Source organism: Pongo abelii, chromosome 2 (assembly GCF_028885655.2).
Source record: "Pongo abelii isolate AG06213 chromosome 2, NHGRI_mPonAbe1-v2.0_pri, whole genome shotgun sequence".
NCBI lineage: Eukaryota > Metazoa > Chordata > Mammalia > Primates > Hominidae > Pongo > Pongo abelii.
Window position 1 is genome coordinate 23,795,514 of NC_085928.1, and position 26,718 is coordinate 23,822,231.

General features: G+C 37.8%; 1 protein-coding gene across 31 annotated transcripts in view; it reads left to right on the forward strand.

The window, feature by feature from the left end:
* The window catches only part of ZBTB20 (zinc finger and BTB domain containing 20), an 841,831-nt gene extending 816,595 nt beyond the window's left edge, over positions 1-25,236 (forward strand). For all 31 annotated transcript variants that reach the window (XM_024244272.3, XM_054551481.2, XM_054551485.2 and 28 more), the window contains one exon: positions 13-25,236. In XM_024244272.3, coding sequence (XP_024100040.1) covers positions 13-434 — 422 coding nt within the window. In that variant the 3' untranslated portion in view covers positions 435-25,236. The remainder of the gene's footprint in view (positions 1-12) is intronic.
* Positions 25,237-26,718: the final 1,482 nt, after the last annotated feature.

Here is a 26,718-nt window from a genome sequence, read left to right on the forward strand (position 1 = left end):
CTACATCAACAGGTGAGAAGCCCCACCAATGCAGCATCTGTTGGCGCTCCTTCTCCTTAAAGGATTACCTTATCAAGCACATGGTGACACACACAGGGGTGAGGGCATACCAGTGTAGTATCTGCAACAAGCGCTTCACCCAGAAGAGCTCCCTCAATGTGCACATGCGCCTCCACCGGGGAGAGAAGTCCTACGAGTGCTACATCTGCAAAAAGAAGTTCTCTCACAAGACCCTCCTGGAGCGACACGTGGCCCTGCACAGTGCCAGCAATGGGACCCCCCCTGCAGGCACACCCCCAGGTGCCCGCGCTGGCCCCCCAGGCGTGGTGGCCTGCACGGAGGGGACCACTTATGTCTGCTCCGTCTGCCCAGCAAAGTTTGACCAAATCGAGCAGTTCAACGACCACATGAGGATGCATGTGTCTGACGGATAAGTAGTATCTTTCTCTCTTTCTTATGAACAAAACAAAACAACAAAAAACAAACAAACAAAAAAGCTATGGCACTAGAATTTAAGAAATGTTTTGGTTTCATTTTTACTTTCTGTTTTTGTTTTTGTTTCGTTTCATTTTGTACTACATGAAGAACTGTTTTTTGCCTGCTGGTACATTACATTTCCGGAGGCTTGGGTGAATAATAGTTTTCCCAGTCTCCCTCGGATGGTGGCCTTAAGGCCTGGTAGTGCTTCAAGAGGTCCACTGGTTGGATCTCTAGCTACTGGCCTCTAAATACAACCCTTCTTTACAAAAAAATCTTTTAAAAAAAAAGTAAAAAAAAAAAAAAAATTTCCACTTGTGAAGAGCACTACAAAAAATATATAACAAAATCTAAAAGGCCTACTGTCTTTAAGTACACCGCTTGCAGTGTTTCAGTGGACATTTTCACAATTCTGGCCGCTTGGACTTCACAGTAACCAGTTAAAACTGTGGAATATCACTTCTGGTTGAAAACCCAGAGGAAAGGCCCTGCTGTTTTCCACCTACCACGTTGTCTGATTTCATAAAAGGGCTGTGGGGGTGGGAAGGGCAGTGGGTTCGGTGGTGTGGGAAAGAAAGACGAATGGCAGGCTTCTTCCCCAGATTCTGCCCGGGTCCACACACCCTGGCCCACCTTCTCCATATCCCCCTCTTGCAGCAGAAGCCAGGAAGACTTGGACAAGCAACAAGCAACAGTGGCTATCGTATTTATTCAGTGTCTTCGCTGAGCCACAGCCTCAGCACAATCAAGAGGGACTTTCATGAAAGGCAGGAATGCAGATAAAACAAAGATATCAGAAATTTGCACCTATGTTTCTAGGTACAAGAGAAGGATTATTTCCAACAATCTTTGCAAAAAAAAAAGTGTCAGGATATATTCTTGTGGAAGAGAAAAAGAAAGAGAAATGGAGGGTGGGGGGAACAATAAAAAGTTCTTGAGGCTTTTTTAATTCAAAATTTTATAGAGGGGCAAAAGTGACGTTTACCAGATAGAATGCTGATTTTTTTAATATATTTACAACAGTATTTGTGTAAAAAAAAAACAAAAAAAGTGAAATTGTTAAAAGTAATTTTTTTCATTTTGGTTTTGCATACACTGCCACCAATTTCTTCTCTTTTATTTTATTTCACACACATATATATATTTTTTGGTAAGTCAAGACTGTTAAGGTTAGCGATACTGCTTCCAGATAGAAAGAATAAAAGGCAACTAAAGTTATATTTGAAAGAGAGGAAGGATATTTTCTTCATATTTTTTTTAATTTTTCTTAATTTTTATTATTTTAAGTATTGCCTGGGTTGATGAGGGCCTCTGTGGCCAGCCCATCCCTGCTGTAATTTGAATTGCTGCTTTGTATTTTGATATGTAGTTCTTTGACTTTAGCAAGCTTAAGTTGCCCCACTGAATAATTTTTTCAACTGATTCATCTAGAATTCTGTTCTTTTTCATGGAAGAGACTTTATCTTTCAGAAAGAGATTGCTTGCTTCTCCAAAATTTCACTGAGATCTTACAATTCTAGAATTTCTATTGACTTTACTTTTTTTCTTGGTGAAACACTAGTAGTCTAGAAGTCTTGATAAACGGGGTCTTTTCTTTTGTGATCAGCCAGGAAGAGGAGTTCACAAAACTCTGCCATAGCTCCTCACCCTTCCCAGCTACAAAGAGCATCATTATGAGAAGCCTGTTACAGATCAAGATGCATTGATGCCAAAATTACTTTTTTCCTTTCAAATATCACCTTCTGACTGTTTCCACCATGGTTAAGAGGGCTAAATAAGATGATCATTCTTTAGATGACGAATTAACCCTTGCTTCTTGGAAAGGGTTTAGGGAAATTAACAAAAAAATTCCCAGATGCCAACAGCCACCATTCAAAAGACCACCAATCTATTGCATCATACCAGATGCCACTCTCTCTTCCTAGTAGGGATTTCTCTCCTCGGTCCTGATCAAGGTATTATAATAGAGACATTTTCATTATAGACAGTGTCCTGAAGGGATTCCAGCTCAAATATAGGAATTCTTAAACCTAGCTGAAACTCCCAAAGTGATTTCATTGCTGGGCATATTTTAACATACTTAGGGGAAAGCAAATCTTTAAACAAAGCAAAACACCAAACTACAGTTTTAAAAAGAAGAAAGGAGAGAGTATTTTAGTTTCAAAATTACATTACATTTTAATTTAATTTTCCTTTTAATTTTCCTGTCAGCATTTTATTTACAAAAACTGTGCAGCAAACGAGGGAAAATCTTCCAACACAAACAACTCTGTAATGACTAAATTGGTTTTATTCATATATTTTAGACATTTGGTTAACTTGGATCTTTTTCATAAGTTCTTTGTGATGCTTTGTAAGGTTAGTGTAACTGAAGTGTTTGTGAGTTTGATTTGGTCCCACAGTGCTTAATTCAGTGGATATTTTGCTAGAAGTTTTAATGTAAACTTGGGTGGTTAACTGACTATTGAGTATAACCTACTGTGATTTCTAAGAGGAGTCCTACCAAGAACTGTGTGTCCAAAACTGATCTGTTTTAACAGTTAGTGAGGAACAGCTTCCGAGATAAAGTAAGTTCATTTTTCTATTGCTAATTTTGCTTTTTAAAATAGCAGTGTTGTAAGACTAATATTTCCACTTACCACCAATAGGGGGAGCATTAATGAACTATGTCATGGAATTGTTTTGATATTTTGGAAAACAAGTGATTCCACCTATAAAATGAAAAGAGAAGATTGACCTTAAGAAAAAAGCTCTTAAAGCTAGAAGACAATGACATGAAATCACTCAATACATGTTATAAATGAAAGAAGGCCAAAAGCCACTTCAAAATATTTTTAACTGTTTCACAGTAGATTTGAAAGTGTCTTTGTTCAAATTTAGCAAAGTCGGAAGAATTTTCACTAATACCTCCTGAAAAGTTGATCTTAGGTGCCACTATGGGCCACATGTAGCTTTCTGTTTCTCAAATCTGAGAGAGACCCATTTGCCTTAATGCTGATTTGCCATGTAAAATGCTAAGCAATTGGGTTAGAATCCACCTTTTCTTTTGGTAGAACATGTAGAGAAAAAGCTGCAGGTGACTTGAAACCCTGAGGAGTCTATCATCCTTTCCCTGTAAAGGAAGTGTCTCTTAAAAAAAAAAGGGAGTGGGAGAGGAGGTGGAGGATCCCTAAAGAATTCTTAATGAGGTGATATAATCATTGTAGTCCACGACAAAATGGACCAGCCAGGTTTGCATAGTAGTAGACATATTCCTACTGTATGTTTATCCTTCCCAAACATGTCACATTCTAAAATAGTTGACACATTATTTTGTGGAAAGAGGAAGAAGCTGGATTGGAGTGGGAGATCTAATCTGGAGGAGCAAAGAGGTAGTTGTTTATTGCTATGTTCCTGGCCCATCAAATGGCCACTTTCCAAACTGATCCACATTTTAGGAAATAAACCAATCTGGACCTGTTTCAAAAGGATAGAGATGCTTTTAGATTGTCAATTCTCACTTTTAAGTTAAACAATCACAAATATCGTTAGAAATAGGGAAAGACATTTGCTTCAAAATCAGAGAATGAGTGTGGATCTTTTTAATTTTTTTTTGTTTCAAGTCCTACAGTCATCTTACATTTAGACGATCATGGTAGGGTGATATGAGTGCTAAAAAAATTTCTTTCTAGTAGCCAGGAAACAGATAGATAAGATAAAAGCAAATGTTCCAGATTTAAGACTTCTTAGGATAAGTACAAGGAAGAGAGAAATAGTACGGAAAGGACATTTTTTAGCAATTTATAATTTTAAAATGGAATTTGCCAAACAGGGGAAAGGAAAAAAAGTCAAAGGGGAATTTTTATCTCAAGATATTTAGATATGGTTTATAAAAAAATAATATTTTCTAACACTAAAAACATTGGTATTATCTCAGCATCATGGGCAATTTTTCCTTATTACATGCCAATATTTGTACAAAAAAGGCCCCCAAATGTGTGAAATATAATCCTAAAAAAGAAAATAATGGGAACACATGGATCTGATACAGCTGTACACAGGGGGAACAACTGAGAAACAAGCTAAGCAAAAAAAAAAAAAATCTGAAATGAAAATCTCTGTATCAAAATGGTTTCCTGTATCTTTTAATTGAGAGGTAAACTGTAGCTCCTAATAACAGTTTTATAGACCGTTCTCTTCCCAAATTCCTAATGCTTTGAATCTATTTGTGCCATGATTAAGTGTGCTGGATAATTTCCTGCTCATACTCTAGCCGCAGTTCATTCCTAGTCATCTGAGAGATCATAGTAGCTCTTGGCCTTAGAAAGACTTGGGTTTGCTGTGTTTAAAAGTCATAAGGGTTTTATTTTGTATCACCAAAATATTCTATAAGGTCCCAAAATACTCTTTTTCAACCCATGAACAGTAAGAATTTGTGAATTCTGATAATGAAAAGAGAAAAGTTTTCCTCCAGGTATGTTTGTTTCACATTCAATCCTAAAGCCTTGAGCTGTGTACTTCCCTCACACAAGCACACCAGCTGTCTGTGCTCTGCCCGTGCCCAAAACTCAATGTTTTCTCTCAGCACAGAAGTCAAAAATGAGGTATGCCCCTTATAAAACCCTTTCGATTCCTGAGAAAACATAATAAAGCCTTATGTCGCTTCCTCGTTGAGGCTCCTCCACAATGCTCCCAACACCTGTGACCCCTAGGAAAACAGGGAGCAAGGTAGATCTGACCAGGAGTCACGGGATATACACCCATTCTGGAGCTTTCCTCTGTTGTTCTAGAAGATGTTATTTGATTAGTTGGGGCTGGGAGCAGGGGATATATGATTTTGCAGAAAAGGTATCAGATAATCAAATCAGGTCTGCCTCTGCTATAGCCAGTGTGCTGCTGCATCAAAAGGGAACAAAAGGAAGGTGCAACGTAAGAGCAGACACAACCTGAGATGCCCTTGAGATTTAGGAGAACAGGAGGGTGCCCTTTCTGTTGTGACCTGACTCTTAAAAGAAATCTTCTAAAAGAATTTTTTAATTTGGTAATGAGTTGAAGTCCAGGGTAATGGAAGCTCTAGGGCAGAGAACAAAAGAATTGCAAAATGTATTCAGCACCCAACAATGCTAAACCAAGAAACATCCAATCACAAAACTAGGAAGTTTGGCAAGAAGTGGTTAGAGAAATCTCTGGGCTTTTCCATGGGTAGGATCGACAGACTCTCTTTTCAGTGATTTCTGGCTCTGAGAAACCTCTTTACTCACTAGAAAAGAACTTTATTTAAATGGCCAATTTTGTTCCTCAGAAAAAGAAATTTAAAAAAAAGAAAAATAGGATACTGAAGGCAGAACCATGTGACTTGGTGACAAACAAAAGGAAGGGTGCACTAGAATTTCAATAGGCTCCCTAATTCCATAGAAAAAGCAAAGCAACCCAATGCCTCCTGAGCCTGCAGTGCATGAAGAGAGTGCTTGAGCTGACCCAGCCACCAGGCCTTCTGGGGCTAGACATAACTTCCCACTGGAACAGCAGCAGCCTCTTTCCCCTCTTTGTGTTTTCATGAAGAAAACGGCTGTTCTTTTAAGTACCCAGGAAATAGATTACATGGGGCAAACTTTCAAAAGCAATCTCTACCCTGGTGCTCAGGCTACATATAGAGGCAGAAAAGGGGCATGGAAGAGCCCTTGCTCTTGAGAGAGTATTTTCATATTCCCAAGGGCTTTCTGTGTAGAGTTGCTATTTCTGACATCACTTAAACCTTTACAAGAAAAAAGGCTGTGGTGACTCAGTGTTCCTATAAATTCAGAATGTGGAAACTACTAATCCAAAGCGTCATTTCTGGCACTGAGTATCAGGACGATCAGCCTGACCAAAATATTCCAAAGACTTTTCTAAGTCTCTGAAGATTTTTTTTTCTCCTTGAACACTGAGTCTATAGTAGTCAGCAATGTACCTTAGCAGATCCCCGGGAATGGTTATGGAACAGTAGGGCTTGTTTCCATCCTTTTTAGAGTGAAGAGATAGAAAATTAGGGCTACATAGTGTGGATTCTTTTTCAGAACTATGTATTTTCTCCTCACAGCATGGTGGGTAAAAATGCCCTGGGTTGAAACAAGAAACATGATCTTTCCATACCACTGACTAAAACACCTGCCATTCTAGTGGTTTCTTTAGGCTCCACCTTTTGCTCCATAAACTGTAGACTTTCAGACTGAAATCTAATCTTAAGTGACCTCAATTAAGGTATTTTCACAAAAGGCTACTTATAGTATAGCATTATTGCCTTAAATCAGAAAGCCCTGGGAAGAGGATAAAAGATATAGAAATGAGAAGGCTCTGAAGTTATAGGCATTTCTTGCTGTTTAATAGTTACATTATCACAAAAACAAGCCCTATTCGTGATTGAGGACTATGGAAACAGTGACTTCTTGGGGAGGTACCAAACTTTCCTAGAACTGGCTACTCTCAGATAGTGGCTGCTATTTCCTATTCTATTTCAGTGACGTAGGTTGGGGCTGAATGTAAAACAGACATCATATTACTAAATAGAATCCTATAAAATGTAATCACAGGTGCCTGGGAGTACTAGTTTTAAACATTTCCTTAACAAGGAGAATAATCCCAGCAAAAAGCTTTTTCTCTATACAGTGTATATCTCTAAACTTTTTTTTCCTCAGTTTTAGAGAACATCTCTTTTATCTGGTGGTTCTTTGCTTGAATGCAAACTCATAACTTTGAAGTCTCCAGTGCAAGAGCATAATCTACAGATCACAGGCAAAATCTAGGCACAGTCCTGAGAGTCCAGGCTTCTGGGATGCCCAATGAGGGTATAAAAGTCCCTACTAACCCTCTTTCAAATTCAGAGGTTTCTTTGGTTTAGAATGCCTCAATGAGATTTTGATACATCCAACAGAGAAAAAAAAAAAAAGACCTTGGGGGCATCTGTTTCTACTAGTGTTGCAACAGTTGTTATTACCCAGCAAAATCATTGCAATTTATATGTAGATTCTAATAATGAAAGAGTCTTAACCCATCCAGTATGTCACCGCTGCTATCCAAAATGTCTATAAATGAGTATACATTATTTATACCTGTGCACACACAGTGTGAGCTTCCCTCAGCACAAAACTGTTTCACATTCATATTGCCCAGTGACAACAAGATACATTTTTGAACTTCTGGTTAGGAGTCGAAGGTCTGACATATCTCACATATCTGCTTATGCTTTGTTGCCTTAGTTGGGTGCATCAGTATCTGTGATGAGACTTTAGGGCATTCTGAAGGAGCCCAACCATCAGTAATTTCTATGTATCCCTTTCATGAGAAACTTGAATATGCTTATGTGGAGTAGAGTGCATTTAACAAACTCTACAGTTCTATTGGATTCATTGACATGTGTGTGCATGTGTGTGTTTGTGTATATACTTATTGTCATCTGGAAGTGTGTGTGCCCCCCAAATGAAGCACACACAGGCAGAGGTCCTTGTGCATAGATACAGTTGCCTCTTCCCACCATTGTGTTTAAGACTTGTGGCTCCCTTCCCAGGAAGCAGTCACCTGCCCACTCTGTTGCTTTTTGTAGTGTTTCAGAATTGGGAGAAACAAATGCAGCTTGTTGAATCCACAGCAAACCCACAGGGACAGGCTGTTTTCCTCCATAATAAGGTATAACAGAAGTCTTCAACTGGTGAGCAGACAAGAGGGAGCAGCAGTCCAGGGCATCTCCCCAGGTCTCCTGGAGGTGGTGGGGGTGGGGACCAATGCCAGGCAGGCAAAGCCCACACAAACTTTGGCCTGAGCCATCCCATAGCTCAAAGGTCTTCACTCCTTTCCTCTATGCAATGCAGTGTGCTCACACACACACACATAAATTTTATTCTCAAACTAAAGCTTCCTAATTCTGCCTGTACTCACAAGATATCATCGTAATTCACAAACTGTGTCTCCTGAAACCAACGTGGCCTTTGCCAAAGTCTTTCCAGGAGTGGGTTGTTTACCATGTCTAGCAAACCAATAGACTATTTGGGGGGAATATTTTTTGGTAATCTCTAGGAATTGATTGCTCTTGCCCATCTCAAACATTGAAGTAGAATGCTACTCTAGTATAATATGCTGAATGAATGGACTCTGAAGGCTTGGTGGCCTGGAATTCAGGATTCAGTTTTCTCACTCCCATGCCCTTCTTTTACTAGATGGTTTGTTATTTTTTATGACTTGTAGATTATTTCTGCTTTACAGAAGTCAAAGGACATTTTCTTTCCTCTTCTATTCTGGTGACTTTTCCCTTTCCCCTGTTAAGTAAGGATACTTACAGTTGCAACTTTTTTGTCGTTATTACTTTTTAAAATGTATATTGTCTTTCTATATCCAAAAGAAGTCTGTGACTGTAACCATAGGTATTTCTTTTTACTGGAAAAACAGTTAGTTGTTTTGGTTTTATTTTTTCTTTTAATTAACAGTACTAGTGACTTTGTGAAAGAATATGAGTTACTATTTAGGTATGCTTACTTAAGTACAATACACTACATTGCAGTATTTCTGAAACCTAGGACATACACATTATATATAACAACTCTATATTGAAATATATATTACATTATATTCATTTTAACTTTTGAATCTGCCTATGATCATGAGTTGATTGAAATATTATGTCTTTGCATATATCACCCATCACCAACCTGCTGCAGTTAATCTGGTGCATTTAGTAATAATCATCAGTGCTCTAATTTGCTTTTTATATTATCAGCTTCAGTATTGTCTTTAGAGGATTTTAGAATTTTTTAAAGCTCAGACTTAGCAAATGTAGGAAAGTGAAAACTTTTTTTGAAACTTTTTTGTTGGTGTGACTAATACAAAGAGGTTCATATTCAAAGTGATCTTGTTTAGCTGACCCACTCAATATCTGAAGAACAAAAGAGGTGCATATGAATGTATCTGTGATTTTCCCCTGTAGGACTGTCACTGTCTATATTTGCTTTTAAAAATATGATCAAGGGGCTACTTAAGTGCCACATGATCTGACCAACAATAACAGGCTGCGTTTCAAAAAGGGCCAGTCTTCTGAAAAGCGTAAGACAGTGAATTACCTAGTTGTCCCCACTGTATTCTCAAACATTCATTTTAATACTGGTTCTTTACACTTTCTTTTTTCAATGCGCTTAGAATTATTTTAACTAGTCTTCAACCTTTCCCTGGAGGCAGCTTGGCAGCTGGGAGTTTTTTTTTCAAAAAACTAAAACCAGAGTTTCAGGAACTCTTTATCCACAGAGGCTAATAGAAATAGAATTTGGAAATATCCATCTGAGACATTTTTAAATCTGAGGAATCCATAAAATTGTGGCTCTTGGGTATCCAGCCCTGAGGATCTCCATTTACCTGTTAAAGTGAGGATTTGGTGCCTTTCTTCTTTAGTTGGGCCATCAAGAAAACTTCAGAAATCAGGCATCCTGTCTTCCTATACAATAAATATTTTCAGATCATATTTTCAGATAAAAGAGTTTCTTCAGCTTCCCTCAGCTATTCAACCCAACGCATGGAAAGCCTCAGTTGAATAAACTTTTCCACCATCCTGGGTGCCTGAAACTAGTGTCCTTCTGCACTTCTACATTCAGGACAAAATGAAGTCAGCTTTTTAAAACCTCAGTATAAAAGACCCCCTCACACTGGTCCAATATGAAGACTTCTCAGCGTGAACACGGTGGAATTCCTTTCTTTCATCTTTCCTAATAGATTGTTGTTTTCTAATCCCATCCCATTCTGCTGTGCCTCTCCAGCAAGTCCCTTTTCACCTTAGCCAAGCTCCCTGCAATGCTCTCCAGTTGTGAAGCCTTGTATTCACTAAGGAACTACGTACTCTTAGTCTGCTTTGAAAGGGCTAATGTCTAGTGTAATGGCAAAATTACCAATCTGTTCTCCAAAGTGTTCCAGCAGATATATTTCTACTAGACAAACATAATTGTGAATTGGCTGTTAGTGAGGCTGTTTCTTCTCTAATGATCACATAATATCCAAATTATATCAACTTCATTATTTCTCTCTTTCCTTTTCCTAACCCTTTCCCTTTATTTCTTGTTTCTCTTGAAGACTACTTCAAATTACCTATTCGTCTTCATTACTGCCCCCAAAACTCTAATAATTGTGACCCCCAACTGTTCGTTTCTCTTCCTTTCTCCACCCCATTCTGAACATCCTTAAGTTTTATTTAATGAAAGAACACTAAAGTGAGTGAGTTCATAAACTTGAGACTCGTAGGCAGAGTGAAGCATGTCTTCATTTTAGCTTCAGAGTTTAAAAGTTATCAATATTCTTTTGAGAGTGGGAGGACCTGAGTCACAGTTTTAAATGTCAACTGTACTAGCTGAGGTCATTAATTCCCCTTACCTTCACGTTTGGCCAAAAATGAAGAGAAAAATATTTTCTGTTTTTTTTTTAAATACCACAGTGTTCAGGTTCTTGATATGAGTAAACCACTTTTGACGGAGAAAAAAAAATCATTAATGTTGACTGTTTCCACTAGTCAAATTACTTGTTTATCAGACTTTAGATTATAGGAATCTAAAGAAAAGAGTAACATTTTGAAATAATTTTGATAACTGTTCAAGCCTTAGTGAGCTCTTCTCAAACAAGAAAAGCCACATCCACTTGAACACATTGTAGGAAAAATTAGGAAGAATTTTTTTATTTATTGCCTTTTGGAAAAAAAAATCATTGATTGGTTTAGAACCTTGAGCAGTAACTTACTAATGGATGAAAAGATCCATAAAGTTTTGAAAGTGTCTGTTTTTGCAACCAGAGATTGCCTGAACATAAACTTAATATATGCTTAAATAAAATAATAACAGAGCTAAATGGATACCTAAAGAGCCATGCAGTGCACTCCCCAGCACCTAAATACTCCCCATATAATTTGGTTGTCATGCTAGATCTCACTGCAGTGGATTACAACTGTCTGGTCACCAGAGCATTGCCCAAAAGACTGACTGATACCATTCTGGGTGTATCCCTTTCAGGATGCTTATAATGTCACATTCACAACAACTTTGTAACACAATCTTTCCTGACTTCTGGTCCAATATTCTTGTCATGATACCACATCGCCTCTCAGCTTTAATGAAGACAAGTCCTGTGACATTTAGAGTACTATGTGGTTTTGAGTGCATAGGCGGTATGCTTTCAGTTCTTGCTTTACCCTTTGACAAAAAGAATCAACATTTAATATCAGAAATGTATTTTTATTTGACTTGAGATTTGACCCAGCTTTTATCTTAATCAAACCAGTTTATAACATCAACTCACACCGTAGAGAACAATGAAATAAATAGCAGTTTTGAAAACCTTTATGAGGCATGCATCTAGTAGGAAAACAACATCTCTTAAAGGCAATATTTACGTTGCTTAGGACTGTGATCTTCACTTGGAATGTTCTTCCAATCAATCCTATATCCTTCTTTTTCTTTGTCCATTCTAACTCCTGGTAATTTTTTTTCTTGAAGTACTCTTTATCTAAAGTAATCCTCTCCTTAGGCACTGGCTTCCAAAGGAAGAAAGACTTTTAAATCCTAAAATGCTATCATTTAAAGTATAATATGGAGAAGGAGAGGCTCTGGTTCTGATAGATCTTACTTGGTCCTCAATCTGGGATGACTTCTTGACGCTGTTCTTTCTAGTTCCCCAAGAAGTATTCCAACCCCAAGACCCAGAATTTCTCACCACAACCTCTGTGTTAGTCTCAGATTAATGTGTAAATCCTGTTTGATATTCTAGAGACTCCAGGGTGTGAATTTATTATTGCTTATGAGCCTCCTGTCTTTCCAGGCTGACACCTGTCAGGAGCATCAATAGCCCTAACAGTAACTAATGCATCAAAATAATAGACAGAAACACTATAGTATATATTTGTGAGGACAGGAAGATTTTTTTTTCTTCTTTTCTCCATGAAAAAGCTTGCTTCACTCCCCTCTCCCTCTGCAACACACACACACACACACAATGCATTTCAGAAAGTCTGCATCTTATTTTACAGATATGTAGCTCTAGAATTTACAAATATAGCTTAGGAAATGTTCTGAGATTGAGGCTGGTAGCAAACAAGTTTATTTTCTGCACTGGACTTCAGGATAAGTGTGCATAGATGCAATTCCTTCAAAGAAAGTGAAACATGGTAGAGCAAAGGGATAATACTTTCACACATTCAAACAGTTGTTTGCTATCTATAAACCTTGATTTAAGCATAATTATTACTTTTTGGAAATCTGAAACTGGAGGAATGTGTATTTTAGTAAGGTTTGTTTGTTGATTTATTTGTTTCCCTTTCTCTCTTTCTTCTCAAGATAGTAAAGGATTTTTATTTCTTAATTTGATACTGTTCATGGACAGTCAAATAACTGCTCACCCTTACTCTATTATTTTCCCCTTAGAAAGAAAAGCCTTCCATCCTACCATGAAGGAATTTTTCCTCCACAAAAGTCTTATCTTCCATTTCAAATAGCACTCATGAGCTTTTAAGAGAGAAATTCTCTCTTTACTTTGAGGATAGAACAGTTAAAACAAAAACCTGTTCCTTGAGAAACAAACCCTATTTACCTAAACTAACAGGTCTGGGGCCAAAGAATAGATTTTTTTATTGATTACAGATGAAGACCATGCATTTTGTACTACAAATCCTTACTGCCTCCTCAAATCCTTTTTGGAATAAGGCTGGGAATAAATTAGTTTAATTAAATTATTTGGGTATTTCTAATTAATATCTACTGCAAGATACCCAGGAAAGAAAAGGAAGGGGTGCTGCTAAAATGCCAAAATCAATTGATCTGTTGATTTTTATCCTTGTAGTTGTTGCTTTTCTAGCCATTTCGAGGCTGTATGTGTTCATGAAGTCTTAAGTAGAGAAACATCTGTTTGCCCATTTCTTCTCTCTCCTTCCCCACACCCCTGCACCTGCCCCAGCCCCAGGCACTAGAGGGAACAGTAACAGAGGGAGATTGGCACTGCATTGCCAGTACTTCACCCATCTATACCCCTCCACCACAAAAGAAGGAAAAAACAAATTAGAAACTATTTTTTTAAAAAAGGAAATTGTAGTACTTCATTTGAAAGCATACTGTTTTCAACTCAACTCAATTAACAGATAGCCTGACAACGTTTTTGTAACCTGTCTTTTGTGCTATAACTGACATTCTTGGCTCAATCTTTAAAATAATTGCAATTTCAATTAAGTGAACAGAGAAAAACAAAGAGAGGGAACAGGACAATGTGATGGGACCAAATTTGATACAGGTCTGGATTCCTAAAGCCAGTTGTCAAGGTTACTGGAGAAAGTTAGCACTACTCACCCCTTGTTGTTCTTGCCTGTCTCTCATTATTACAATTTGAAGAACTAGTAAGGTAACTATACTTCTTTGTGATTAAAGGTTTCTCTTCATGCTGCCAAACACATCTAGAGAAATGGTAGAAACTCCTGACTTCTATACCTAATGTGCCGTCCGGGCACAAGAGGAGCGTACAGAGAGATCACTGAAAACAAAATAATAGTTCAAATTTGAGATAAGATTTTCCTGTAGTTCAAAGTGCTTTATGCATGTTCACAACTAGGGGAATCTTTGAAAACAAAGGCTAGTTACTCTGCTCTTGCTCTCCTTGGGACAAACTTTAATTTGGAACCAGCTGTAGATTTATAGGAGAAAATTCTCAAAGTTATTTTCAGCTGCTAAACTTCTTCTTTAGGCCCATTGATTTGAACCTCAGTTTTCCTGAGGAGCCTATTGAGATATAAATTAAGGGTAATTTGCATATATCTAATTAAAATTGTTCCTACACTATTGTTGAAAGAATTATGGTTTTCAGAGTAGATGAAAGCGGGGTGTCTTAGTAATCTTCATCATGGCAAACAAAGGTGAGAAGCTGATATGATAGAGAAAATCTATGGTAACTTGATATTTTAAGGTAATTTGAGTGTGCTGACCCCACTATGCTTTATTCCTTTGTTCCCACAACCTATTTTTTCTTATGGTTTTTTTTTTATTATTATTATACTTTAAGTTTTAGGGTACGTGTGCACAATGTGCAGGTTAGTTACATATGTATACATGTGCCATGCTGGTGTGCTGCACCCATTAACTCATCATTTAGCATTAGGTATATCTCCTAAAGCTGTCCCTCCCGTCTCCCCCAACCCCACAACCATCCCCAGAGTGTGATGTTCCCCTTCCTGTGTCCATGTGTTCTCATTGTTCAATTCCCACCTATGAGTGAGAATATGCGGTGTTTGGTTTTTTGTTCTTGCGATAGTTTACTGAGAATGATGATTTCCAATTTCATCCATGTCCCTACAAAGGACATGAACTCGTCATTTTTTTTAAACTACACTTTGATTCTCTTGAGACTTACAGCATGCATGTGTGGGTATGAGCAGACAAGCAGACTTACCTTTGGAGGGTGAAGACCCAGACAAACTGAAGAGACAGATTCCTGAGGATGATCAAATACAAATAATTTTTCCAAATTCACTCAATATTGCCATATCCCAAACTAATTCTAGACTAATCTTTAGAAAGAAGTAAGCTCCTTAAGAAATCCTACTATGAATGTTTTTTCTTCTTATGGAATAACACAAGAAGAGGTACAATGCAGACTCTTAATTTTGCTGTAATAATTCACTTTTATATTTAATAATTGTACTTCAGTGTGAGTGTGTCACTGAGCTATTTGTACCAATTTTCAATTGATCATTCTGAGAGGGGCCTTGAGAATTTCTGTGTATGTGTATGTATATCTGTATTTATGTGTAGTCAGAAAAAAAAAAGAATAGGAGACTAATGAGGTGAGGGAAAAAGTGATCAATGTAGAAAAGTGAGTGCTCCTAGTGTACCTATTTATGTTATGTTAGGTGGCTGCTGCCTGTAGCCCTTGAGGAATAGCTGATTGCACTATTCAAAAATAAAAGCCCAGCACTGTTAAATTTAGGACCGTGTTTCAAGAAACAGGAAAGCTTTATCTTTTTCTGAACCCATTCCCCTTAGCATCAGAGCCATCTGACATGATGAAAACTATTAAGTAAAAACCACTACTGACCTTTACATTAAATAGCTGTTTTCCTCTTCTAAATAATACCCTTGACTTTAACTCGACTACTTTTTATTTTCTGCCTATTGGCTTAATGTTTTACAGAAAATACATAGGTGCATGCTAGTTTCTCTACTTTGAGCTGAAACAAACAGGAGCAACAAAAGAGATGACTCACATTAAGTGTGAGATAGACTGAATTTCCCACTTTTGTAGCACTGGTAACCTTTGTAAGAGCTGTTTAGAGTTGAGCTTTGGGTTATAATAGGGCTTTTTTTTGCACTAAATATGACTGCACTGCATTGCACTACTGAAATGTACTTACTTGTGCTGGGAGAGAGTGTGTTATGTATGGGAAAGAAAAAGGCAAATTGTGGAAGTAGGAGCATCACTAAAATGCAGAGTTATTTTCATCATGCTTGATCTTAGCAGGGTTGGTGAGAATCTGTGGAATCTCTGTCAACTCTTGATCAGGCCTAGGAACCGCCATGCTGATAGGATCTGTTTTCTTATTGTAAAGAAGCTGAGTTAGTACAGCAACTTAACAACCTTTAAGAAAAAGTTTACCCAATCTTGTTTCCGACTGAGCTCTCAGTAAGAGTTTTAACAGTGAAGAAGCCAATTGATATGATGTAGAAGTCTTTGCCTTGGCCTACTCCACAAAGCCCCTTGCTTGTGCACATTTTAGTGTGGCAGAGGGCAGTAGGATGTGCTCTTTTCAAAAACACATAGCCTTGTCCATATTGGAATTACCCTTTCAGCCTGATTATGCTTCTCCATCCCTGGGTGAAACCTAGATCAGGCTAACCAAAGAGGAAGGCCATGCATGTGGTAAAGTCCTTTAAGATGACAGATAGGGAACAGTGCAATAAACACTGAAAACCAGTGAAGTGAAAGGTTTATTTTGAAACAGCTAGGCCAACTTGGACATTGGAGGAAGGATTGGAGGATGGATTAGAACATACTAGCTGCTCCATCATAGACTATCCTTACTAAGCAGAAGACCTTAATAGTGCCTAAACGTTTAGTTTTGAAATTGGTTTTTTCCCCAACTTTTCTTTGTTAAATTTATTTTTATTATTTTTTAATCTTAGAAGTAATCAGAGTTTGACAGCTCTTTAGTAACTGTTAATAAAGAATCTTTCATCACAGGATAAGCAATAGGTTGTGTGGGAAATAATAACACAAGAGTAAAGATGCTGAAGGACTTTTCCAGAATTCAAAGTGGCAGTTTTGAAGGTTCTGGCACAGTAGGAAAGGATCATAACCCATATAAATGGCTAATGTTGAATTTCTCTGAACACTATCACATGTGGGGCATCAATTTGGAAAACTCTCAATTGAGGCCCCTTCCCTAAGATTACAACCTTGATAACCTGTCTTTTTCTCTCTCTTCTTTACTATCCGTCCAAGTCTACTATTCCAAGTTTAAATATTGTTCAGAAAGTTGTCAGCCTTGTTAGTCAGAAAAACTCCATTTAGAGCCATCCAAACTAGCATAAGAAATTCCTTAAGCACTCAAAGCATTATCTGTTTTAAGTAAGAAACTAAATCCAGATCTTTTAACAGGTACTTAGAAATAGGTATTGGGTAATCACTAAGAGGACATTGACTGCACCAAACCAAAGCTATAGAAAGAAATGATTGACTTTTTAAAATATATTCACATTAACTGTCCTAGGATACTTCTCTTGAGGCTTTGGGAAACTTCTTCCTTGAAATTTGCATATCCACTCCAGTTCTGTCACCAAAGATTTTAATCTTCAGAGCCCAATTTCCTTGCTCCCAGAAAAAAGTACTACGACGGGCTCAAGGGATATGCTTAGGTGGTCAAGGGATTACACTTTGGTTTTCCTTCTGTTCACAATGGTATTTACAGGAGACCTTGTCATCAGAGGACGTACTGAACTATCTTTATGACTTTGGATTTGATCAGAGGTTTAAAAAATAGAAAAAAAAATAAACAACACTACTTGACACTGTAAATGATCTTTAATAGAGTCATGACCTGGAGACTGATGGAGAGAAAGAAACTTCCATGGAAGAGAGTGAGCTAAATCATTTAGAACCAAACAAAGGTCACTGGTGAAACATAGGGCAGCATGTACACAGTGCAGATCAGGGTTCTGTACGGCCAGAGCCAAGAGCAGTGACCGGTGGGAGAGTCAGACAACTGGCCAATGAATTCAAGTATTGAAAAAGCCACAGTCTGGATTTTGTTGTGATTGCTGGAGTGGTTGAAACGCCCATGCCCATGGCAAGGAAAATGCTTGGAGGCTGATCTGTTGTGATAGTGCCTTTTTTGTCGTAGTGAGTACTAGATTAATAATTTATTCAGTTACACTTTTCTGTACCATTGCCTCCAGTCTTCTGAGGAGGTTTGAAGGGATAGTATCCACTTAGGATGAAGGGACAGGATATTGCTCTGGAATGCTGTGATTTGATGATATTTGCACTAGATTCTAAACTCTCCTTTAAACTGGAGCAACTGACTGAGAGAAAAACCAAGGACAGCTCAAAGTTAAAAGAAACCAAAAGCAGTATTTTCTGACAGATACCATTTCTTTTTCTTCTTTTTTTTTTTTTTTCCTGGAAGAAAACTTCACACTAGTTGGCTACTGAGCTCAACTCTTACCAGTTCTTTTTCTTTATTTTTTGTTTCCATATGGAACCATCTGTGTGAATTAGTCATCAGTTAGGTATAGTTAATGTAAAGAGCCCCTGCCATTGAAACTTTGCACACCTTCTCTGCCTTACTGAAGGCAAGGGCCAGTGGGCAGTGGTAGCAGGGGAGGGACCCTCCAGAACCACCCAGCCCTGCAGGAGGCCAATAAGCATGGATATCATGTCAGGAGCTGAGCTGACATATATTTACTCAGAGGACATTGGGGTCTGTAGCTAATCCTAAAGAATGCTCTGCAACAGAAGGAAACCAATGCATTGTAGAAAACAAAGGGAGATGGTGCCCGAAGTCTGCCTGTTTCTCTTCTCTTTTCTTTCCCATCTCACCACCATGTCCTCTCTAACAGAATTATATTTCATCTCATATATTATATGTTACTAGAAAAGTCACTTGGTTCCTTGGTTTCTCTCTTTATCAGTGGGCTGGAAATTCCTCCAAATTAAATACAAATACCAGTAGCAGCTCCCCTGTGTCCAGCCAATTTCTCAAATGCTGTCCACCTGGTCTTACTGTCCACCTAACATAACTTGGAGGCTTTGGCTGGCTCAACCACCTGTTCACTTTATTTTGTTTTCATTTCCATTTGAACTTGAAGTGAGGCTATGGAAAGGTGGAAATCATGGGCAAGGTTTGGAGGCTGCATTTCTAGGGCATAGCTTGTCAGGAGTTTCTATTATCTCAAATATATCTTTCTATACCCCTTTTCATTTTAATCTGTTGCCCTGATTATAATTTCTTTATATTTGTGGTTATTTTTATAAGAATAGAGTCCATTTGCTATGTCTATTTGAGTACTTTTTTTCTATTGTCCCCACATGGATGCAGTACCAACCTGTTAATGAAATATCTTTTTATTATATTATTAATATGTAATTCTACTGTAGACCAAAAATATAAAAACAAATTTGTTCATTTTAAAGATATAAAGAACTAGGGAGTAAAAGATTAAAAGTTGAAGGAAAAGACAGAAGAGCAGTGGTTAACTATGTTGAGTTAGAAATCTAAGAGTAGCCTTACCTGTTTTTTAACCAGTGCTTGCCAATCATACCATAGTTGGAATTACGTAATCTTGGCTCCTTCATGCTTGTGTTCTATAATTCTTGTTTGTCTATTTGTTTTCTTTGATGTAATTGAGGTTGCACATCATGCTATTCTTGGCAATGCCTGATTCTATTGTATTGTACTTTTGTTAGTCATTTCCTTTAGAAAGATGGGGGGAAACGTTTATTTCTTCTTTTAATTTAAAATTTGTTTAATGCACTGGAAATAAAATTGGACACATTTCACTGTTTAAAAAATCAGAAACAAAACAAAGCAAAACCATGAGGGAAAAAACCAGCAAATAAGCAACAGGGAAAAAAAGCTATGAAAAAAATATATTTGTACTGAATACACATACAAATTACATCCCACATGAAAGATTAATATCATCAAGTAAGAAAAATACATAGTTTAAACTACAACGCTGAAAATATAAAAGGAACCTGGTAGTTCAGTGGGGGTGGAGAAAACAGAGCATTCCTCTGAGAGCAGAGATCTTGTCATTATTGCAATTAATGCCCAAACAGGTTAAATGTGGAAGAAAGTATGGAGGAAACAATCCCAGCCTTCGCATACCACTGGATTTCCACATTACCTTTTAACTTATGCTTGAGCTCCCTTTTGAGAAAAAATATTTAAAAACAAATTTGCTGTGTAACAAATTTGTGTGTGTGTATATATATATGTATATGCTTATATGTATATGCATATATATATGTATATGCTTATATATATATGTATATGCTTGAGAAAGTGGTTTGTCGAGATGTATGTGTACAGTACACACATGGACACGCTTCAGTCCTCTGACTTCCCATGTGCTACCTCATGTGTTTCTCTTCTCATGAGGATTTGCAATGGATAGTTGTACAACCTGGGGACTGTCAGTGACTCATTGGTATCAGCATATGCTAAAGAAGCTCTTGAATCCAATCTTGAAACCTGATCTCCCTTCTTCAACATTCCCCAATACCAAACTGGCCCGTTTACCCATACAAATGCACAGTAAAGGGAAGAACAGCGGTATTTTTCCTAGCCAACTGACTCTATCATTTGTTTAATGTTTGCTGGTTTTTTTCTGGTTTTGTTTTGTTTTAGAGCAGGGGTGGGAGTGGATGTAACTTCACAATCCTAATACAGTAAATGTTTTGCATCTTCCATGTTTTATGCAAAAACAGACATTTAAATCAATAAATAATTGTGCCCTAGACTGAAAGTTAATGTTTAGGAGAGGAAAAAAATTGTTGGAATTTTTTCTACATTTTTTTGTGAAGAATCTTTTTTGGAAAGGAAGGATACATATTTTTGTTGTGTAATATTTTCTATTTTTGAATGCATTTTATTGGTACAAGACTGTTTTTTTGGTGAAGACATTATTTAAAAAAAAAAAAAGAAAAAAACTAATCGAAAAGTTTGCCCTTAAGGATATGCTGCAGTTTTGAGGTTAAAAAAAAAAATAACTGATTCAAGATGCGTGTTAAAAGTTGGGATTATATTGTTGTTTTTTGTAATTGTTACAAGAAGAAGTTTGTACCCACTGCTGTTTATTTTGTTTCAGATGAGTAAGTAAAGGGATTGTTCTTGTTTTATTCTTTTTTTAGAGAAAAAAAGCTATTTATGAAATGTCAAAAACACTGGACTGTGAGTTTAAGTGTGGAAGCATTTTACCACCCTGTGTCTTCAACCAATTATGGGAAACCCCTTTTCTCTTCCCCCTACCCCCCGCCTTAGCCTTGCCAAATGAGAAAAATATTAACAGCTGTCAGATGATCAAAGCCACCGAAGCCCTGCTTTAATTTTTATGGTTTGAAAAAGTTGGAAAACCAAAGTTAAATTTGTTTCTGAAATCCTGCTGTGCATTGCCCTTTTTTGTATGACACAGCCGGGCTCTGCCTCTCTATCTCAAATCATTGCCTTCTTAGGGACTGGGGGCCAACCTGATGCAAAGAGAGGCATAAAGGTGGTGAGCCTGAGAGTTGAGGTCTCACGAAGTAAAATGTGAGTGGGACTTCACCCTCTCAGTGGGCAACCACACTTTCCCATCCTGAGATGAGGCTGCCAAGAGAGCACACTGCTAACACTGCCTGAGGAGAGCACGCCTCCCGTCTCCTTCACCCTCTGCTTCTGAGACCCTCCTGTTACTGTTATCATCGTTCTCTAGCATGGCTCTGCCTTTCTCAGCAGCCCACATTCCATGGATGGGAGCAGGGGGGCAGGGACCCAAAGGAGGGAAATGGCTGTGGGTGGCGTGAAGGCCCCCCAGCCCTCAGGAAGGTGGGGCAAGGGACCACTGAGCACAAGGGATCTTGCCCACCTCCTCTTTGACTCTGTGGATTGTCCATCCATCTGCTCACTGTGAAGATGGAGAGGCAGTGCCCTAAGGCTGTTCAATAGCTTTTCCATATTTTTTCAACATTGAAAAAATAATTTTTAAAAACTGTGATTTTTTAAAAAAATCATTTGGCTGGAGGGAAGGGAAAAGGGAAACACCAAAAGCTGTACCATGATGAACTGGAGATATTTAACTGGGGCACTTTCCAGACCAAGACAAACAAATTCCTTTCTGGACTCCAAAGCAGCCGAATCTTGAGACTGTCAATGATAGAAAGCTGAAGAGAGGCCTCTGTTTCTTCCTTTCTCCTTTCTTCTGTCTAAAAACTCTCTCTTGTTCCCCTTTTCCAGCTTCCCTTGGACTACTGCCCCAATGGCCTCTTGGACTCGCATTTCATGTATGCGAGCACACACACACACAAACTTGCAAAATACCGTTTTTCTTAAGGATTGTGGGACCGAATAATATCACGTGCCTTCATCTTTTCCTTTTATAGTTAGATGAACCTCTTCCTCTTTACAATTTTTTTAAAAAGTGATAAGGGAGGTTTATGTGTTAGTGGAAGATTTGGGCATCGTTTGAAAAGTACTTTTGTTTAACACATTCACCCTAAACATTGAACACAAACATTTCAACCCCTTCATGACACTCTTTGGACATTTAAAGCATTGAGTAACCATGTACATAACAGCCTAAATCCATTTGATTTCAGAGCATTTCCTGAACATTCTATTTCATAGACTTCTTTGATTTTTTCAAAAATGAGGTGAGCAATGGCAAGCAGCCTTGTTCTCCCAATTTGGTGCTTTTGCTTTGGGTGTGGGGTGGGCATGGGGGGTTGGGGGGGTGTGGGTGTGTTTAGAAAAAAGGTGCATTCCTGAAGATCTCTGGTGCTGAAGGGCCTCGAGTTCCTTTCAGAGACTGTATTTGACACACTTTAGGTACACACAAACGAATGGTATCACATGCAATATTTTAATGGAGCAATGGGAGAGGCTCTTTGAAATGGGGTTTGCATCTTTTTGTAACATTTTGATTTATCTGGTGCCTTATTCCTACTTGATGCTGGCACTCACATACCCACAAGAAGCTGACACAGAAGTCAGCCTTAGACGTGGGGACATATGGGTGATGTTTGAGCATGCAGGGGCCATGGGGAGTTTGGTGTCAGTTGGTGGAGACGGGACTAGATGGCATCTCTTAGCCGAGGCCAACAGGAACTGCACAAGTCCATTATAGTCAAAGTTAGCAATTTTGATACGTAAACACAATACTTCATTCTTCCTCATCTGAGCTTTCCTTCCTTCTTCCTTTTCTATCTCTACCTTCTCATAAAGGTGCTGCTGCTGCTGCTAAGGTGCCCGGAGTCCAGAATGTCCATTAATCACTCAGGCACAAGCCTGGCACTGCCACGTCAGCCCCCAGCACGACCAAACCCAGGTTTCTCTTGCTTGGGGCTGAGAACTGTCAGATTTTTCTCATCAAAAGTGTTTTCCAAGGAATCAGTGGATTACAGTTTTTCTGCATTGAAAATGCACTTTAAAAAATAAATTAAAGCTCCAGACTGTTTAAAATATACAGAGGGAGCAGGGGAAAGTTAAGCATGTGCTAGTGTCTGAACCCAGTTCAGTTTATCTCCAGTTGAAACGATATACACTATATTATGTATAAATGTATACACACTTCCTATATGTATCCACATATATATAGTGTATATATTATACATGTATAGGTGTGTATATGTGCATATATACACACATGCACATAACAAAATCAGATGCTCATTACAAATCCAGATGCTCATTACAAAACCAGATGCTACACAAACAGCAGCAGAGGAAACAAGGTTGGACTCTTGCAACAGATCACAAAAAATAAAAACAGCTACTTGCAGTGACTTTGGTCATTTCTGTATGTTCATAAAGAATGGATTGTAACAAGGAAAAAAAGGAACAGTGTTAGTGAAAAAGGAAAAATGGGCGAAACCATCTTGATCCGATGCAAATGCAGTAATGTTCTATACCATTTCATCAGTTATTTCTTTTAGTCATGTTGATTTGATTTCAGTTTCTGGCTATGAAAAACATTTCTAAACTCAAGTGACCCACAACAAACTGAACAAAACTACTACAGTGAAAGCCCTTTTCAGTGAAAGATGTCAGAAACCTCAAAACCCTTGGCCTGACTCAGAACTACCATGTGAAAATCAGTACTCTCTTAATGTTTGAAATAAAAACTGAAAAAAAAAAAAAAAAAAAAAAAAAACTTTTTTGAAGCACCTTAACGTGGCCATCCATTTGAGAAGTGGGTGCCACTTTTTTCTTTGAGCACCTTATTGATGTGTTTGCTATCTGCTGTCTTTCTGTTACCTGTTGGCTGAATGGCTAGCTGTTAACATACACATGTGCACAGAAGAGATATCTGGGCATGTATGTTCTCAATGAAGTTTACTGGGGTGACTGCTGAAAGGTGAACCCATTTCCTGATTTTCCCGCCGCAGTGTTGTGATAAGATTCGAAGAAACCTTTTTCCCTGCACAGAAATGTTTCTTATCACATTGTATCTTAGTATGGAAAGGAATATGGTCCCTTTTTTGCAATTGCTACTGTGTACACACACACACACACACACACACACACACTGTATATTTAGACCTAAAATACACACACGCACACACACATACATATCCATTCATTCATTCATTCAAGTGGTGTTTTCAGTGTCTGTGTGTCACTGTTTATGCAGTTTCCATTTCCCAGTGAATTATGAGTGGAGGGCAACTTTTCTAACCAGATTGTCTTTTCAGAACAAAGACCTGGGAATTGAGGAAGAGTTTGGAAAGAGGGAGAGGCAAGGAAAGAGAGCTTTAAATTGAAAGGTTAATTTCCTAAGAGGAACCTGGGCTGAATGACTACAGTGTTATACCCTCCAATCTTTGCAGGTGGGCATGGAACACTGCTTGTATCACTCTGTGCACGGTATAAATCCATAGATCCACAAAAACACACATCCATCCATCAACATATACATGGTTTGGGATGAGCAGGTCAATAGTTTTGAGAGGGAGTTTGTTCCTTTTTTTTTCTCATTATACTCTTACATTTTTGTCAGTTATCAAACAAACAAACAGAAAAATTGTTTGGAAAAACCTTGCATACGCCTTTTCTATCAAGTGCTTTAAAATATAGACTAAATACACACATCCTGCCAGTTTTTTCTTACAGTGACAGTATCCTTACCTGCCATTTAATATTAGCCTCGTATTTTTCTCACGTATATTTACCTGTGACTTGTATTTGTTATTTAAACAGGAAAAAAACATTCAAAAAAAGAAAAATTAACTGTAGCGCTTCATTATACTATTATATTATTATTATTATTGTGACATTTTGGAATACTGTGAAGTTTTATCTCTTGCATATACTTTATACGGAAGTATTACGCCTTAAAAATACGAAAATAAATTTTACAAGGTTTCTGTTTTGTGTGGAAGAGTAATTGATGTTGCTAAGAATGATGTTTGTTTTTTGGGGTTTTTGTTGTTTTTTTTTTTTAAATGTTACCAGCACTTTTTTTGTAAGTTTCACTTTCCGAGGTATTGTACAAGTTCACACTGTTTGTGAAGTTTGAATATGAAGGAATAATTAAAAAAAAAAAACTCTTCTCTTGGTTTCCTTTTGTGTCTTCTTTATACTGTAGTTTCTGTTTTAGGCAGTTTTCCACATTCTTTCACACATTGTATTCTGTGTCTAATCTGAGATTATTTATCCAAACTGAGGACTCTACCTACAAGGCCAGAAAAGTTCTGAGTATATTAGTCCTCTCAATACAAAAAGTAGGAACTACAGACAGGATTGGTGATGTTGAAGTCACTTTGAGGAAATGTAAAGCAAATTGGTGTATTGTCCTATACATATTCAAACCTCAAAAATGACAAGGATCACTTATTGCTCTATAAATTGATTCACATTTTTTCCTTTTCCACATGCAAATCACAGTCTGCCTGCTGTGGATATAATCAATCCCATATTATAACATTATGCCCACCTATTCTTGTTTCCGCCCATCTCTGTTATCCATGAATCTATCACTGAGTCTCCTTTTTAACTTTTGGGTTTCTCAGCTCCATATGCAAAAAAGGAAAGCTCATGGCACAAAACATGCCCCTCTTTAATGACTTTGGAGACTCATAAAGGACTCCTATTTGGCCCATAGATTCTTTCTTATAGTGACCCTGGCCGTAAAGAGCTCTCTGATCTCATCATTCTTACAGAAAGTGCTAATATGGTGAAGAAAACTTATATCTTGTTTGTCCTTGGTGAAGTCAACACAAATGAAATTCACAATGTCTTCTGTATTTCAGTCAGCACTGTGCAATGTATGAATAAAAGAGAGGAAATTATTTCAGCCATGAGAAGGCTTAAAATCGAACAACTAGACATGAAGAGAGGTTTGTATAAAATCAAGAGCTAGATTGTGCCATTCAGACTCTCAAGGCCAAGGGAGTTTCTAAACTAACAGGAAGTTGATAATGGCTAGAGTGAGTCAAGAAAGGGTCCAAAGAATAAGCGGTCTAGTTTGGGGACTCACAAAAACACTAAGCTTTGAGTTGGAGAAGCTGAGTGTGGATAGACATTTCCACCAGTGTGAGGAGCACAAAAATATCCAGGTGTGAGCTTGGGATGGGGAGAGTCATCAAGAGACCTCTAGACTGAAAGGATGTCAATAAATTCCTGAGATTTCAACATTACCTCTATGAATTTAAATATTTACTTCTTGCAACTCAATTGCTGAACTTCTAAGTCAACCTGATTGATATTCTAGAGGTATAAAGAGGAAGAAAATATTTTCATGATGCATAATATGTCCCTATATCATTTCTGTGAACCAACATCTTAACAATGCCAGCCAGCTTCACCCAAAGTCTTGGATCTCTCTTTGCACTATCCACACAAAGTTTTCTTCTGTACCTGTTAAAAACATTGTGGTGCAATTTATATACAGGCTGTAATAATTGTAAATGACACATACACTATTCATATGGTACTTCACAGTTTACAAAGTTTCTCCTTAATATCCTTCATCTTCACAGTTATACTGTAAATACTGTGATGTAGCTATGATTGCACTAATTTATAAAAACAGA